The 17,423-nt window shown below is 37.2% G+C and overlaps 1 protein-coding gene across 4 annotated transcripts in view; it reads right to left on the bottom strand.

The window, feature by feature from the left end:
• Positions 1-17,423, bottom strand: part of KIAA0825 (KIAA0825 ortholog) — a 380,793-nt gene that overhangs the window by 240,783 nt on the left and 122,587 nt on the right. For all 4 annotated transcript variants that reach the window (XM_081826564.1, XM_031038286.2, XM_081826563.1 and 1 more), the window contains 3 exons: positions 14,891-15,081; positions 12,162-12,344; positions 1,374-1,484 (listed from right to left, as the gene is read on the bottom strand). In XM_081826564.1, coding sequence (XP_081682690.1) covers positions 1,374-1,484; positions 12,162-12,344; positions 14,891-15,081 — 485 coding nt within the window. The remainder of the gene's footprint in view (positions 1-1,373; positions 1,485-12,161; positions 12,345-14,890; positions 15,082-17,423) is intronic.

The raw sequence follows: 17,423 nt of genomic DNA, 5'->3' as shown, positions 1-17,423 counted from the left end.
TGTACCCCTTCAGATCCCTACATTTGTATCTTTGGGGTAAATACCCAGTAGTGCAATTGCTGGATCATATGGTAGCTCTATTTTCAACTTTTTGAGGAACCTCCACACTGTTTTCCAGAGTGGCTGCACCAGCTTGCATTCCCATGAATGGGGATAATCTTAATGGTTATAGACGACAATGAAAGTGGTAATACTAATAGATTAAAGCAACTCTGAAAACACGGAGACCAAATAGGTTGAGAAGTTTGGGATACAGATTTTTTGTTTGTTTAATTCACACTGTAAAAGATTCAGTTGTTCAATTTCTTATTTTTGCAACAATGAGTATTAAAAAGTCAGCTATTTAATTCTCAATGCCATGAGACTATTTACATGCAAGCTGCTGGGTACTGAGATGGCAGGGTATTGAGGGTATTCTGTTTCTAGGAATCGATCATAAGAAATTTATCAGAGATGGTGAAAATGTTTTATTTGTAAGTAATAACAATACACTAAGGTCCTTGAAGGTAGGGTCTAGGTGTCACTGATCTCAGATTCCCCATTTCCTATATGGAGATAGCGACTTAGTAGATAAACAAGATTTACTTCTTGTGTTTATGGAGATTCTGTGTAGAGGTTTACACAACCTCTATTTATGGGTAGGACTCCTGTTCCTCAAGAGTGAGAGACAGTCACTCAATTTAGAGAGTGAAATCATTGATAGTGTACTTCCAAGATGAATCAAGAATGTATGGGAATTAACAGTATCTCCGTCAGCTATACATGATGTATTTATTCACAGATACCAAGGAAAGGTACTTTCCAATGATATATTCAGCAAAGAATCAAACTGACATTCTATATAATGCCACAAAATGTCATCAGATTATTCTGCAAGTATATTTCATGTTTTAAATGATTTTTCTTATGCTTAAATGCCGTTTATTAAATAATAAAAGTGAAAGACCCTATTCATAATTTTTTAAAGTTTACTCTCTCTCAACTTTTACTTAAGGCTCTAGTTTGTTCCATGAATTACCCAGTTTTGCTCTTTTTTTTTTTTAATAATTAGTTGGAGAACTGTCAAATCTCCATCATAGATCAAGAAGGAAGAAGTTTAAAATGACTAAGCAATTAGCTAAAATAGAACTAAATTCCAAAAATTCACATTTTCCATTACAACACTAAAGCTATAAGTTAGCAGAATGATTATGAAGCTTGTATATTGGATTCTTGAGCTAATAAAAAGAGAAGTAATACTTTTTACTTACCTGCATACTATAAAAATTGTAAGTTCTTTTTGTGAGATGCAGTTACCTCCATGGATAAAAGTTTCTATTAAACTTTAAAGGGATCATAGAATTATACATAGTGAGGCATTTAGAGGTTCTCACCTGAGTAAAGAAGGGTAGAAATGTGATATGCAAGAAAACCAATGTAATGGTTGCTTGAAAAATGGTTTTATGGAATCTGAAGCAGAATCATCTATGCCATGCTGAAAAGTCCTGGGGGAAATAAAAGAATTATTTCAGAATACACAGGAAACATTAACCATGAAGACCATCAGACTTTTTATTTTCACTGAGTATTTGAAGTTAATGTTTGTTTGTTTGTTTGTTTGTTTGTTTTAGAGAGCACATGTGATTGGGGATAGGGGCAGAGAGAGAATGTTAAGCAAACTCCACGTTCAGCACGGAGCCCCAGGCTTGATCTCATGACCCTGAGATCATGACCTGACTTGAAATCAAGAGTTGGGTGCTTAACCGACAAAGCCACCCCTGGCACCCCTCGAAGTTCATGATTTTACACAAAATGGTACTGCACTAACTAGAACGGACAATGCACCCATCCACTTGGGATCTATGTTAATAGGTAACCCAGAGGCCCCTATACCGTAACCCTTACACTTGGAAAAGTATGACAATACCATTATTAGGTAAAAACTTTATATATAGTACAGGAGCAACAGCATCTTTTAAATATATGTAGAACAGAATTCCATTTTGAAAACCCATTCTGATCTTTTCATTCCATATCCTGCTTCTTGTAGTCTCACATTTTCCAAATGTGACCTGTCCCTCCCCAGTTTGTCTTGCCAAGTAGTACACCTACTATAATCAAATATACTTCAATATTTTTTAGACTTCTAATATATCTCTTCTTTGAAAGCCATTTTTTTCTTACTAAATTTCAGAAAGAACAAAATTTCTTAAATACGCCTCAAAATGAGGCTGTCATGTTTCCAATCCCTACATTACACTGTGTGAACTAAGCAGAAGCCTGGGTCAGGATACTGCGATATGCTTTCATAAGGAGTTTGGACTTCATGCCAGCAATGGGGAATTGCTGAAGAGTTTATAGCACGGGAGTTATATCAGCTATTTTATATTTTAGAAAAATATATTGCACTTGTGCAACAGTGTGGAGTGATCTGGAGGGATCAAGGCTAGGGTAACAGGGATAATGACATCATATTTCAGTAGACCAGACAGAAGAGGACAATATCCTAACCTAAGTAGGAAGCAAAGGAGAAATAGGTAGGAGGCAAATACATAAAACATAAACATAAAATTAATAGAATTAACTCCCTAAAGACATGGGGTTGGAGATGGCACAAGGGAGAAGGTAGAAAGGAGAAGGGTTAAGGGTTGAGAGAAACCTGGGAGGACTCGCAGGTATTTTAGTTTCAAGTAGGCTGAGGGAGCTGCAGGCATATGAAGTACATCCAAAGAGAGACATCCAAAAGAAATTTGGATTTGCTGATGTAGCCTATATAAGAGATATCTGGGTGGAAGATATTAATGTGGAAGTCATAATGGCAAAACCATGGGGATGGGTGAATTCACCCAAAGAAAGAGTGTAAGAGAAAAAGATGGTTAAGAACAGAGCTCTAGAACACACCAACATTTAAAGGGTGAGGTGAGAAAGAGAAGCACTCAAATGAAACCAAGAAGGAATAATTTAAGATGTAGGCAAAGAGCCAGGACAGGGCGCCTGGGTGGCTCAGTTGGTTAAGCGACTGCCTTCGGCTCAGGTCATGATCCTGGAGTCCCAGGATCGAGTCCCGCATCGGGCTCCCTGCTCGGCAGAGAGTCTGCTTCTCCCTCTGCCCCTCCCCCCTCTCATGTGCTCTCTCTCATTCTCTCTCTCTGAAATAAATGAATAAAATCTTAAAAAAAAAAAAAAAAGAGCCAGGACAAAGTGATATTAGGGAAACCAAGGGAGGAGAAATGGCCAATAGTGATAAAAGCTGCAGAGAGGGTAATTGCATGGAGGGACAAAAATTGGAGTTAGCGACTGGATAGGCATGGATGATCTGTCCCATGCTGTTTGTTTAGCTGATGAGGGCAGTTGTGGTTCATGGAATGAATGACAGGTGTCAAAATGGAGATAGTGAATACAAACTGCTTTAGAAGGGAAATACAATAATAGAGAAAGAAAAAATTTTAATATAAAAGAGCCTTTGGGAAAAGAATCAGAAGAAGAGAAAGACTATTTAAAAGACTATGGCCATGGAGTAGAAAGTAGATGTGATTAAGAGCGCAGGAAAAAGATATACTTTGGCTGGAAAAAGAGACACATTGACTATCAAAGGATTTGGAGGTGAGTAAGGATCAAGATAATTATTTAAAATGGAAATGAGAAGTTAAAGTACATTCATGACGGTCTAGGTTTTCTCAGAAAGTACAGGGCAAGGCCATCTGCTAACAAATAGTGGGATGGGGCAAAGTGGAGGGTTTGGCTAAAGTGGAGGAGGATGCTTTGGAGAGAAAGCCACCCACTAGTAGGACAAAGAGCGGCGTTATCAGAAGGTACAAAAGGCCAGCTAAGTGACTCTCACCAGCAGTGTTCCAAACTCTGGACAGACAGGCCAAAAGAGTGAGAGTAGGACATGTACTAGCAAGGGAGGTAGGAAGGGAGGGTGCTGGTATCACGTGAGAGGAGATGTAGCAAGGGGTCTGGCAAGAAAGGAGATCTCAAAGGAAATCAGGCTGGGGGAAAAGGATGGGACAAGAGATAAGGGGCTTCATGAGAGACAAATAGAGACTGGAGGCTGTGGTATCCTAGCCTCCGCCTAATTTGGCACATACTTCTGTGAGCCCTTTGCATAAAGTCCCATTTGTCCAGTTATCTGGGGAGGGGGGGCAGTTCATTTCTCCAAGAATAAACACCTTAGCTAGAATGTATTCTCTGTCAAGTTCAGCTGGCTCTCTAGACTGCTCTACCTCAAAACCTTGTAATGTCTTCCCTGATCAGCCTAAGATATTTCTTATTTCACCACCTCATCCCTCTTTATGCCCTTATTTTGCCTTGTTTCTTCTGAGGACTTAATCTCCCTCTGATCCTTTCACATTTACTTTTTGCTGCCTGCTCCGTACCCAAGGGTAGGGTCACTGAAGACTATTCAGAGGCAGTGTGTGGGCATACACAGGAGCTCTGGAGCCAGAAAGACTAAGTTTTTAGCTTGGGTGGGCTCTTCACTGGATGTGTAATGTTGCTAGACAATTGATTCAGCTTCAGTTTTCTCATTTGGAAAAATGGGAATAATAATAATAATCACCTTACATAGTCAGTGTGATGACTGAGATCATGCATATAAAGGTCCTAGCAAAGTGCAGGCACCTAATAAGGGACCAAGATATGTAAGATATTATCAGTATGATAACAACAGTTGCAAATACTTCTTAAGACGGTCTACAACTATCTCATAGTCTAAATGGTTGCCTAATTACAGTTTCATCCTTGAGATTAGAAAAAATAATGGAGAATCTAATAATAATGGGATGGTTATTTGGAATGGTGCCAAAATTTCTTAAGACTACAAACTACTGGCGATACAGTATTTCCCAGAACATTTCTGCCAGTACTGAAACTTTTATTCCACTCATGGTTTCTCAGTCATCCTGGTAATAGTAGGGTTATTTGGCTATAAGAAATGTTATGGCAGATGTTTATGGTCTCAGAGGGGGTGGGATCTGTATAAGCATTTAATTCCACAGCAAGATCCCAAATTAGTGTCATTATTCTGGAGAGTATAACAGGGTGAAAATTGGCCCACAAGCCTCACTGGGGGAATGAAATGATGAGCTGGCTATTAGATAACCTCTAATGATGTTTTGGTATACACTTAAAAGAGAGGGCGTTCTAAATAATTCATAGTGGAGAATAAAATACAATCATAAGAGCCACAGAATTATATTTTCTGCTAGACAGAGAAGAATTTTGATAGAGCAAATTTAAATACTCTTTTAAAAATAAGTAATTGTCCATAGGCTGAAGCAGAATACATTTCCTCACATTTCCAAATTAGCAGACTGTAAAGATTGTTTTGCTTAAGGGGAGGAAAGTGGGATTTGGGGAAATTCCCTGCCCTTCGTCCAGCCTCAGCTGCCCCTTGCCCCTTCCCTGTCACTAGCATCATGCAGGCTCTGTGCTCATCACGGCATGCCACTTGGGCCCTCTGCCCCAGATTCAGTCTCTTGTGGTTCTCTGATGTACAAGTATGTTGCCTTTCTTCCCTTCTTCATTAACAAAACTCATTGACTTTTTGAGCTTATGTAGCCAGCTGCTGCTAGAAAGAAATAAATCCAATACACATCAAAAGTGATAACAACTGATAAGCTAAAAAGAGCTAGCTGGGTTTTATGCTTTTCTTGTGCTGCCCTGCTTTTGGCTGCCCTCGCAAGAGAACAGTGTCTCATAATATGATGCTAATGGAACAAACCTCCAGGATGGAGTTGAAGCAGCCCAAGGATGTAAATTCCAAGGGGCAGAGGGGCCAGGCCAGATGCCTCACTCCTGAGTCTACCACGGAGCCTAAGCCGTTGGAGGTGCTCGATAAACTAAAGTACCAAGAGAAGACCACAACATCAGAAGAAGTAGAATTAGTTTGAAATTGAACTCCTGGGACAGCGCTGGAATACTTGAGACAATGAGGACATGCAAGCCTTTCTGATCACAATTAACCATAAAGATGTACAGAGAACCAAGTTCAATCTACTTCACCATTTTAAACACAATTCTAAGTGATTGTTTTGCTTTCATAAACCAGCATCACCCCTGGGACTATAGGTAATTTCCTGAATGTCATTAAGTAAGAGAAATTAAGGTAAGACACTCAGAAATATGGCTCCCCACTTTTCTCCTGCCCCCTGGCTTGAGAGCATGATGACAATAAGTCTTTGAGGTTAGAAAATGATGATCTGAAGACAGAAAAGGACTGGCACAATGCTTGGACTAACTGTAGGTACATAACAGATGCTGGTTAAAAAAAGAGAGTAAAGAATGAATAGAAGCTTTGTCAGACCTTCCTTAGTGGAAAGGAGGATGAATTTCAGGGGCCATCTGTGATGAGCAATCTTGGGTGGTATGCAGCCAAAGGGCAGACAGAGAATGGGACATATGGTGGTCAGGCCAAGCAAGACTTGATCTCAGAGGAGAGGGCAGGAAACAGCTAGTCAGAGATTCAGGGCACAAGCCTTCTCCAAAGGCAATGACTAACTCTTCACCAGTGTTTTACATTATTAGAATCATATATAAGGCTGTTTGATTTTAGGTTTTTTAAAAAAATAGATATTTTCCTCAAAAGCAATGTGTAGAGGAAGGGGACAAAAGGGAGTCATTTAATCTAAACAAAATGGCTAAAACAACTAACTTTACTTTCTGAATCATTTTATATTCTGCCATTTCTTTTTTACATTTTTTTTTTTTTTTTTAATTTTATTTATTTATTTGACAGAGAGAGACACAGCGAGAGAGGGAACACAAGCAGGGGGAGTGGGAGAGGGAGAAGCAGGCTTCCCACGGAGCGGGGAGCCCGATGTGGGGCTCGATCCCAGGACCCCGGGATCATGACCTGAGCCGAAGGCAGACGCTTAACGACTGAGCCACCCAGGTGCCCCTCTTTTTTACATTTTAATTATTTAAATCTTTATTTCTATTCAGTATGTATTCATTTTTTAAGAGCTTTATTAAGACATCTAATTCACATACCACAAAATGTACTCATTTTAAGTTGACAACAAATGGTTTCCGGTATATTCAGAGTTGCATAACCTTCACCACTATCTCATTTTATAACATTTTCATTACCCTCCAAAGAGATCCTGTACCCAAAATAGCAGGTACTACCCATTCTCTCTCCTCCCAGCCTCTGGCAACCACTAATCGATCTACTTTTTGTCTCTTATTATTTATTTTGAAAATTTCTAGTAAAGTGAACTGGACAATATATACTCTCTTTTGTCTGGCTTTTTTAACTTAACATGATGCTTTTGAAGTTCAGTCCTGAGTTGAGGTAGGTAGCATCTGTCAGCACTCCAAATTCTTTTTTATGGCTGAATAATAGTCCACTACATGGATATGCTACATTTTGTTTATCCATTCACCAGCTGATAGGCATTTGGGTTTTTTTCACTCTGTGCTACTATTAAAATGCTGCTATGAACACTTGTATACAAATCTTTATACTGACAAACGTTTTTACTTCATTTAGGTCTATACCTAAGAGTAAAACTGCTGGGTCATAGGACCATATGCTCAATATTTTACATAAGCATACTCTATGCTTAACGTTTTGAGGAACCGCCTATTTTCAAAGCATGCCAGACATTCTTGAAGTATGAAAAGTGAAATTTCAGTCCATGCTCTGCTTTGTGAGGGACAGTGAAATATTTTTAAATAAATAAGTAAATAAATAGGCTAAGACCATAACCTCAAAATACCTAGCGTTGGTTTGAAACCAAACTATAGACACAGCATATTTTGAAATACCTTGGAATCTAGTTATTCAAAGCCATACTAGTGATACCAAGTGAAACTCAAGATAGGTCTGCTGGTCAGTATTCGGGCCCATACCTGATGACTCCGGCCCTTGCCTGGTGTGTTGGCACTTGTACTGAAATTCATTCTTCTATGTTATTAAATGTTGCGACATTGTTGTGTGTGTAAATAAATTTAACCTTAACATTAGAAATTTTATTAGACTTTACTCGATGGCAGGTATTTATCTTGCTCACTGCTATAACCCTTGTGCTTAATCCCTGTACTTAATCAGAGGGGCTGGAGAGGCAACAACATTGATTGAATTGAAACTAAACTGCATTTACCTAAAATTTGAAGAATTAAATTTTAATTTGCTATATAGAAACGAAAATTAACATTCTACGCAAGCAAAATGCACCATCTGAAACCATGTTTGAGTATGTGTGTGAATGTGCACCGAGGACGCTTCTGAATGTGCACTTTAACTGCCTTGATGGAAGATCTACAAGCAATAGGCATTTTGGAAAATACATGGTGAATATTTTATGTTTCAGCAGGTCTCATTCCCTCGAGGACAAACTTAATGTACTCCTTTTATAACATTCTAACAGAAATCTACAAAGGAGAGTTAAAAGAGAACACACATTTTTGCAAACAGGTTTCATTCTTCCTGAAAAGATTTTAAAATCATGTATGCCTGCCCTGGGACTTAGTGATCCTACACTAAACTCAGAAAGGAAAATACATTCAGTTCATCTGTCAGAACTACTTGGAAGAAAGGCAGTCACCTTCAAAAAAGGAATATCGCATGTAGTGACAAATGTCAGGTACAGTTTATAAAAAATTCAATACTATCAACTTCTGATTGTTACCTTTCACCAATTCCTCAAAGCATAGTTTAATTTTTTTTATTATGTTATGTTAATCACCATACATTACATCATTAGTTTTTGATGTAGTGTTCCATGGTTCATTGTTTGCGTATAACACCCAGTGCTCCATTCAGTACATGCCCTCTTTATTAATTTTTAAATGAGAAATAGAGATACACTTTTTTCCCCTAAATACTAATAATATGAGAATCTCATACCCTGGCTGTAACAGGACGCTAAATAAATCAATAGGGTCCTTGTAACACACATACAACTTTTTCCTACTTGGTGAAGAACATGCTTATCAATACAAAGCAAAATACATTTCAAAGACTGCACTGATATTCTAGAAAAACAATCATAAAATTTAAATCAACATGAATGGATACAATTTGTGAAAATTTATATGAACTGAGAAATATTAAAAAGGAAAGTATCTAGACTTTTTGTTCATGCTTCAAAGCAATGTAGCCATCTATGTTTTATATTAAGAAAAACCAGAGGCAGTGCTTGGTGTAAAATGTTCTGTAATCCTGGTTGAAATTAGCAATTTAAATTTGTTGAATGAGGTTACAGTGCAGTATCTAATGCACAAATCACAGATTTGAGTACTTGCATAGTTGTTAAAAAATGTATCAAAAGGTCATGGGTTAACAATAATAAATGTATGTTACATTATTATTATTAAAATATGCAATCTTTGATAATAATTTATTTGTTTTACAAATGCATTGGGGGGGTTAAAATTTTTCTATTCATCTGTGACAAACCATGAAATTCAATATCGCTCACCATGACCAATCCATGAAATTTGTCAACTTTGTTCCTGATTTTCACAGGGCCTTCCTCTCAGATGAAATGACCCGTTGAACTAAGAGCATAGCGATTTTTTCATCTATGGTAAATCACTTGAGTTTCTCAGGATTTATTATGTGCTTCAGACCTTGAGCTTTTTATGATTATGAACTATTATGCATATAATCCCAAACTTATGGCAATTTATCTCACTATTTCTTCCCCTTTCTGAAAGAATTCTCCATTTCTAAAATTAGTTCTCAAGGGCAGCGTTGCCAGAAAAACAATCTATAAACAATGGGTTTGTTGAAAGTCAGAGTGGGTAAAAATTATAGGGAAATTGAAATCAAACTTGTTAATTACTCAGAGAATTTCGAACACAAAAGTCTCAAAATTTACTGAAAATCAAGATTTATATATTTCTCTTACCAGAATCTTCCAGAAAGGAATACTTTACTGAATTTATCCTAAGAAATAGAAATATGCATAATTTTTCCTATCCAAGAAACTAAGAATATGCAATTATCTAGTCTTTCAAGATAAAGTGACTATTTTGGAGGAGAGTTTAAACAAAATTGTATTATTGTTTTATTATAAGATCTACTTCAACGTCTTCTACAATATTACCAATTTGAAGGAAATAAACCAGAAAAGTAGTTCAAAATTTTTAATTTCTCTAAATCTTATTTACTACGTAAAATCTTTCCACATTTTAAAAATGCAATTGATGAGTCTCTCCTTTGCTGTCCTGCCCACTACTCCCTTCCAGTGTATTAATAAACTTCTGTCTCCTTTGTTCTGCCTTGGGTGAGTTCTTTCACCTGATGGGGTCACCCCACATTTGGTAGCCCTCACCGGAACCTCTGCTGGCCTGGGACTTTCCCTGGATTCTCTGGGACTTTCTCAGGACTTTTCCCCCAGTGGATTGACTCTAGTACTCCTTGGGGAACTGACGACCTTGGGGAACTGAGTAACCAGCAGAGATTACTCCTCTGTGAGGATCTGAAGCTCCAGAGGGAGCCAGTTCCCCACTTGCCTTTGGAGGGACACTGCTCTCCCTCTCCTTTCTGTTTTTGGCTCTTCTGCTGTCTAACCCTAGTACGCCTCACACAACAGATTTCTGGCCAGGGCGGCTCCTCAGTGTGGTCTGAAGGTCTGACGGTGAACAGGTTGGACTCCGGTGCCTGTGAGGGTGAAGGACCCCTTTCCTCTCCTCTCCCACTCCACCCCCCTGAGGCCTCCATTCCCGACATGTGGCGCAACTGGTAGGGGCAGCTCATCCAGGGTGAATCCACACACATTACCAACTTGGTGGGGACCCTTTGCTGACACTGGCTGACTCTCAGCCACCTTGCTTCTTTCGGGCTCCCCTTTTTTCCTTTGTTCCCTCAGATCCAGCTGCCATCTTGATCTACAGGCAAAAAACATTCTCACGAGTCTGAGTGAATCCAACAATTCTGTACGAATGATGGTTCAACAAGGATCCCAGCCCATACCATCGGAGGATCCCCTCCCCCTAAATCCCATGGACCTGCCCACCAGGGATTTTCACTCAAATCACCTGTATGCACGTTAATATAATACCATGCTCTGGTCTATACCTGCACAGAACCCATGACGGACCAACAAATTTAGGTAGGAACAGTGTGCCCCCTGTCCAGCATGAAGCAGCTACTGAAGATGAGACTTCCACCCAAATGCCAAAGATCCATCACTGTTGATCTGTCATAGGGGAATGCGGAGGACACTGTTAGGCAACAGGCATGAGCAATGAAAACCTGAGTAAGGTAAAAGGGCCCACAGTGAACACTGGGCTGAATGCAAACAGGCTCTTTAATGACCCACCTCAAAATATCCATAGGCCCTAGCTGACCAATGGGCTATTTAAAACCTGGCACAGGTACTAAAAAAGGAAAACTGCATACATTCCCATACCTCCTCACTCTTCCTCTTAACTATAGCCCCCCACCACTGCTTCCTGGCAGACAGTCTCTCCTTTCCTCTTACGCCTGCTTCTCCCTTGCACTGAATTCAATAAACTTCCATCTCCTTTTCCAAAAAAATACAATTGCTGGGGCACAGGGCTGATTTAGTCAGTAGAGCACGTGACTCTTGATCTTGGAGTCGTCAGTTCAAGCCCCATGTTGGGCGCAGAGTTTACTTAAAAAATAAATAAGTAAATAGACGGATAGACAGAAAATAAAAATGCAATTACTTATTCCTATTGCCACCTGCCATTACTAGCTCAGACACTACAGCCTAATACTCAAAATGCAAATGTATGGCAGATTAACTGACAGTGTGGAAACATTAGGTTTCTTCCAGATTTGGGAATATTTTGGCATCAACTTTTAAAATTTTTCTATTAGAGCAAAGCACTTTATATCAAATTAAAACTAAAAAATATTTTTAAGAGAGTAAAAAGCCATTAGATATGATTTTCTTCTTAAGTATCAAGCTGTGATTGAAAATAACCAACCCACTAATAAAATCATTTAAACAACTCAAATAGTGAAGCTCAAGGTAATCCCGATTCTACTGGGGCCTTAGCATCTGAGTAAGATTGACCGAAAGAGATATAACACAGTATTAGCTCGTTTTGTAAAATGGCGCAAATCACAATATCAAAAATGCACTTCAAAATATTTCTACTTGCTACTTCACACAATTCAATAAGTAGTATGAAAATAACTTTAAGTCCCGTTATTTACATATCACAATAGCTAAAAAGAAAATATGTTTGATACTTACTGATACAATTCAGTTAGGGGTGAAGTCAAAATAACTAATGTTGTGAACAGATTATTACAATGGGTATGAATTTTAAAAATTTTATCATCTATATACTCATGAGGATTCAAAAGCTTCTGTACAGATGGACAAACTGACCATAACATGTTCTCAGTGCATATTAAAATTGTCGTGACATCAAGTCTATTGGAAAGAAAAAGAAAATCATGTTAAATTGTTTTTCTGCTTGGTATATACACTATCCTTCATATCTTTTATATTAAACATATGTAAGAATAGAAATATTTGGTTAGATACCAGAGCTTCAGAGATCAAAGACAGAAAGAATCAAAGCTTAGCATTTGAGTTTCCAGGTGTTAGATGACTCATATACCATTATCTTTAGGAATGGTGAGGTCTATCTATAATACTGAAATGTTTTAGGGGTGCTTTTCTTTCTTTTTTTTTTTAAGGTTTATTTTGCATTATTAGGATACTATTCAAGCAGCTCAAGAGATTTTCCTTGAAATTATGTCCAGCAAAAGAGGAGCCAGATTAAAAGTTAATTTGCTATTACCCACATGTATATGATGGTAAAATTTTGATAGGAGAACAATTCTCCTTATCCAAGCACAGGCTGCCAAAAGAAAGTTACAAGTTTGGGTAACATGTTTCCCCAGCAAATGGGAGAGGAAGAAAAAATGAGACCAGAGCACAAATGGAGAAGACTATAGTTTCCAAAATTTTCAATATTGAATAAATTTGTGGAAACTTTGTTGTATTTTATAATCTTATTCATAAACTCATTTCTTTGTTTCTATCTTTCCTGTGTTTTAACAGAGACCCAAAGATCTGTTTAAAGATTATTTTGGTATATGACTGAATTGTACAAACCTCAGTTAATTTTTTCTTTTTTTTTTCTTTTAAATTCAGTGTTCAAGAAATAGATGATGGAAATCATGAAGTGATAAGAAAACAAATAAGTATGAATATCTTTTAAAATGAGACTTTGGCCTCAAACTTATTTTTATTTATTTATTACATACATATATATAAAGTAAGTTTATATATATATTACTAACATACAACACATATTATATGATATATATGGTTTTAGTCATACGATGGCTGAAGGCCACTAGAATACTAAAAACATCAATAATTGCCTTTAGGAAGGTTTAACTGCAATTTTCATCCATTTGCTCTAATAGTTAATTAAACAGTTACAAATCCAAGATATATGTACACACACACACATACACACACACTGATTTCCACAGTAACAGTGGTTTAGTATTAATCAAATAAAATTATTTATTTATTTTTCTTTAAAAAACTATAAGAAATAACTCTAGCTTTTCATGGCATTTTTATGTAACCACCCAGAAAACATAAACCAAAAGTCTCTATAGTACAGTTAATTAAACATACTACCCAGTAAATCTGATTTCGCAAACATCTCATAATGACTTGCCACCTCATAGTCAAAAGAGATTTAAGCTACACAGAAAAAGAATGAAGGTACTCTTTGCTCTCAGAAAAAACTTTCCATCTATTCTTCTGAGTTCAATGATTTAAAAAAAAAATGCTTGGTCAGTAATTCAAAACAGCCTTTGCAAAATACCATATTTATGAAACACCGTAGCAGGACCTAAATACCCTTCAAATGCAGCATGGTTTACAAGAACATGATCAGGAAATGATTCCTACTGCCAAAAAAAAGCCTCTGGTGTCTTTAGTTTCTTCCTAATATATATCTGAAGAAAAGACAGATCTTAATCACATCAGTGAGAATATTTATAAAACAAAAGCCTTTTCTTTGTCTGGACTGTTGTAGTCTTTTACGAACATTTTTGTAGCCATCGCCTAGATGCCTCATAGACCTGGACTACAGTTTAGTCATTAACACCCAGTGACTGCTGCACCTCTTTGTCTGTGAGTCCCCATTTTACTGCACTGGTTTTTAGTAATACATGATGGAAAGAAAGGAAAACAATAAAGGAGAAAAAGAAAGAAGTAATTAGAATATATCAAGAAGAAAAATTATTAGACAAAGGAGTTTCCTTATGAAGATAAACTACACTATTTATTTATTTATTTATTTATTTGAAGATTTTATTTATTTATCTGACAGAGAGAGAGAGACACACAGCGAGAGAGGGAACACAAGCAGGGGGAGCAGGAGAGGGAGAAGCAGGCTTCCCGCGGAGCAGGGAGCCCGATGCGGGGTTCGATCCCAGGACCCTGGGACCATGACCTGAAACGAAGGCAGATGCCTAACGACTGAGCCACCCAGGCGCCCCTAAACTACACTATTTAAAAGCTTAAAAACAAAAAGAAAAACTAAAATCCCCTGGTTGCCTAGAATTTCAAAGTCAAATTAACTGCCCAATCACAGCACTGCTGCTTCCTACTCCATTTCAGGCCTCAATTTTTCCTCTTTATCTTATTTAATAACCTTTGTATATAAATGTCTTAGATTGTAATACATCTTGAATCATTTTTTTTTTTTAGAAACAAGTGGGTTCTACATACAGTTTTAAGAAGAGAAAAAAGCAAAGTTATTTTGATTGAAGTTCCACATTTCCACTTAAGTATCTCAGGAGAGTTGAATATGATTTCCTTTCAGATGTTAGAAACATGTTAAATATACAAGGAGTTATGTCATGAGATTCAGAATTATATTCTGCTTTATACCAGTTGATGAAAAAGTTTTCTTGAAAAGCAATGGTTTTCACAACTTCAATTACCTGATCTGTGGCGTTCGCTTGTAACTGGGATGGGCCCGAGCATATCTGGAGGCCAGTAGACCCAAAGATTTCTCCAGCACTTCTGTTAGGATCACCTGGGCTAACTTAGGGGGCAGAATGGTCCAGAGGTCGTGATGAAGAGCACAGAAGAAATAATGCCACATCTGGAGTGAGAAGGAGCATCTTTCCCCCTGGCAAAACCACCACACATTAAACAATAGACTCACATCTTCCAAAATGTCAGTTTGCTTCCTATGAACATAATTAGTTCAGGCTGAAAGGAAATAGCTGGAGAGTCTGACACACTCAATGACCAAGAAAGATTTTTGACAAGATGTAAAACATCCTTATTGACAAAGGAACATATGTTTTATTTCAATTACAAGACCAGATATTCTAGTGCAAATCCAGGCCATAGGCTTTTAACCCAGCATATCTTGATTTACCTACTCCTAGCCTGGAGTTTAAAATTTATTTTAAGCAATCAGCTCTACAGTTGCCAAACAAGTCATGCTAGTTTAAGATAGTGGGCTGGTTCTTCTAAAATTCAATTTTAATAATTTAAATTAAGTATGTATATTTTTCTGAGACTATTACCATCATGGAGGTCATTCTTATAAATTATGTTTGAGATTTCACATTATAATGAAAACGACAGGAATAAAGATAAACTTACATACCACATACCAGCATGCATGAAACCAAGGGGGGATGGGTAACTATTAAAGATTATTACATTAGGCTACTTCATTCATGGGGTTTTAATAACCATGCTAGAAACAGATACTATAATGGTCTGATTTTATAAGAGTTTGTAAAGCTTAGACAGATGTTATCATTTCTTAGCATTTTTACAGTACTTCATACTTCCAAGGGGCCAGATTCTCCTTCCTTTCCACCCCCTACAGACCTCTTCTGTGGGTACCAAATTCTCCCTGACCACAGAGGAAGACCCAAGAGCAGCTAAGGCCAGTGGGAACAGGCAGAAATGAGACGGTGGCCTCAAGTTAACAGGCTCTCAGGGAGGTATGCTAGTCATTTGACCTCATTTTCCTCAAAGCAGTTTAAAAAAAAACTACTTGAAATAGGAAGAGTAGAATGTGCTTTTCAAGTATTAACCCTGATTGGTACGATATCAAAAATTCAATGAGCAAAACTTCGCATTTTATCTCTAAGCAATCCTCTTTGACTTAAAATTCCTGCTTTGCCCACTACTGATAGTTCTCAAACATCATTAAAAAAAAATCTGTTCTTTTATAGCAAAAGTTGATAGTTTCTCATGCAGATATGCCTATCAGTATTTTCCTTACATACTATTCTTCTGATAATTTCTCTGATTGCTAAAATCTTTGGTAGTCACTGTAAGAATAATTTATGGTCAATTTCTATTGACTTTCAAATGGAGTTTATAAATGAGTAGAACTGGTATACTTGGGTGGAAAATTAGAGCATCAAAATGTCCAAGAGTCAGGTTCAAAGGAGGGGGGTTTTGACCACTTCTGAGTTCTGGACTAGACATATATCAAAACTGTTTAAGAAAAAAAATTACAAAATTCATGTGAAAGTGGCAAAATTAGAGTTTCTTATACTTTCTTTGCTGTGTGTTCTGTGATAAGGAACGCTTTTTAAAATTTCCTGAAGTAAGAAAGGAGTTTTAAAGCTTGATTTTGTCATACTTTTTGTGTTGTATGTTAACTAAAGCAAAATTGCCCCAGCTGATGTAATGACGAGTATGAATGATTTACACTAACTCTCTCCATGGTAATGGACGGGTGCTTTTAATAACGTGGCCAATATGATTTCTTCATACTTTTCAAAATAGAAATCAATTTCCTTAATAGTTATCAATAAACGAGAAAACAAAAGTAACGAGGCATGCAGATTTCTTTCCCTGAATGTGAAAAATACTTATTTTGAGACTTTTTAAAATATAAACTTCGTGTTTACTTAAAAATATTCCAAATTGGTCATCGTTCCTCACAATTCTCTTCGAAGTGTGCGTAACTGTAATGTATGCAAAGGTTTTCATTAAACTAAATGTGATTCATTTATTTTTCTGACCTGTTTCTCTATTTGTTGTCATTTCAAAAGTATTCTGCTAGTAAACATCTGTTATTTTTATAGACCCACTATAATGTAAACAGATGTGAGCTTTTATTTAGATTATATATCAGGAAACAAGCAGCTGGGCTTTATTATAGAAGCCATTCAATATTATCTTTGAACAGACAATTCTTTATTCTTTGACTATTGGAAAACACAAGTTGCTAAAATTGAGCAGATGTCAACTATACTAAAAGCTTAATTTTAAACATGTAAGCTGAACACCCACGTGCCATCTGACCAGCACCTCATCAGAGAGATACGAACTCTCTGACTCTCTCAACCTGATAGTTTAGAAAAGGGAAATAATGTATCTAGGGCTCAGCTGATATCACAAAACACTAGCAAATATTCCTTCATATCTTGTAAGTTCTTTCACTATTTCCTTACTACCCTCTGCACATGGCAATAGGCTCCCCTGAGATCTCTA

Source organism: Leptonychotes weddellii, chromosome 7, assembly GCF_054177405.1.
Source record: "Leptonychotes weddellii isolate Sample4059 chromosome 7, ASM5417740v2, whole genome shotgun sequence".
Taxonomy (NCBI): Eukaryota; Metazoa; Chordata; class Mammalia; order Carnivora; family Phocidae; genus Leptonychotes; species Leptonychotes weddellii.
The sequence above is the reverse complement of the archived record's forward strand: the minus strand, read 5'-3'. Positions and strand labels throughout refer to the sequence as shown.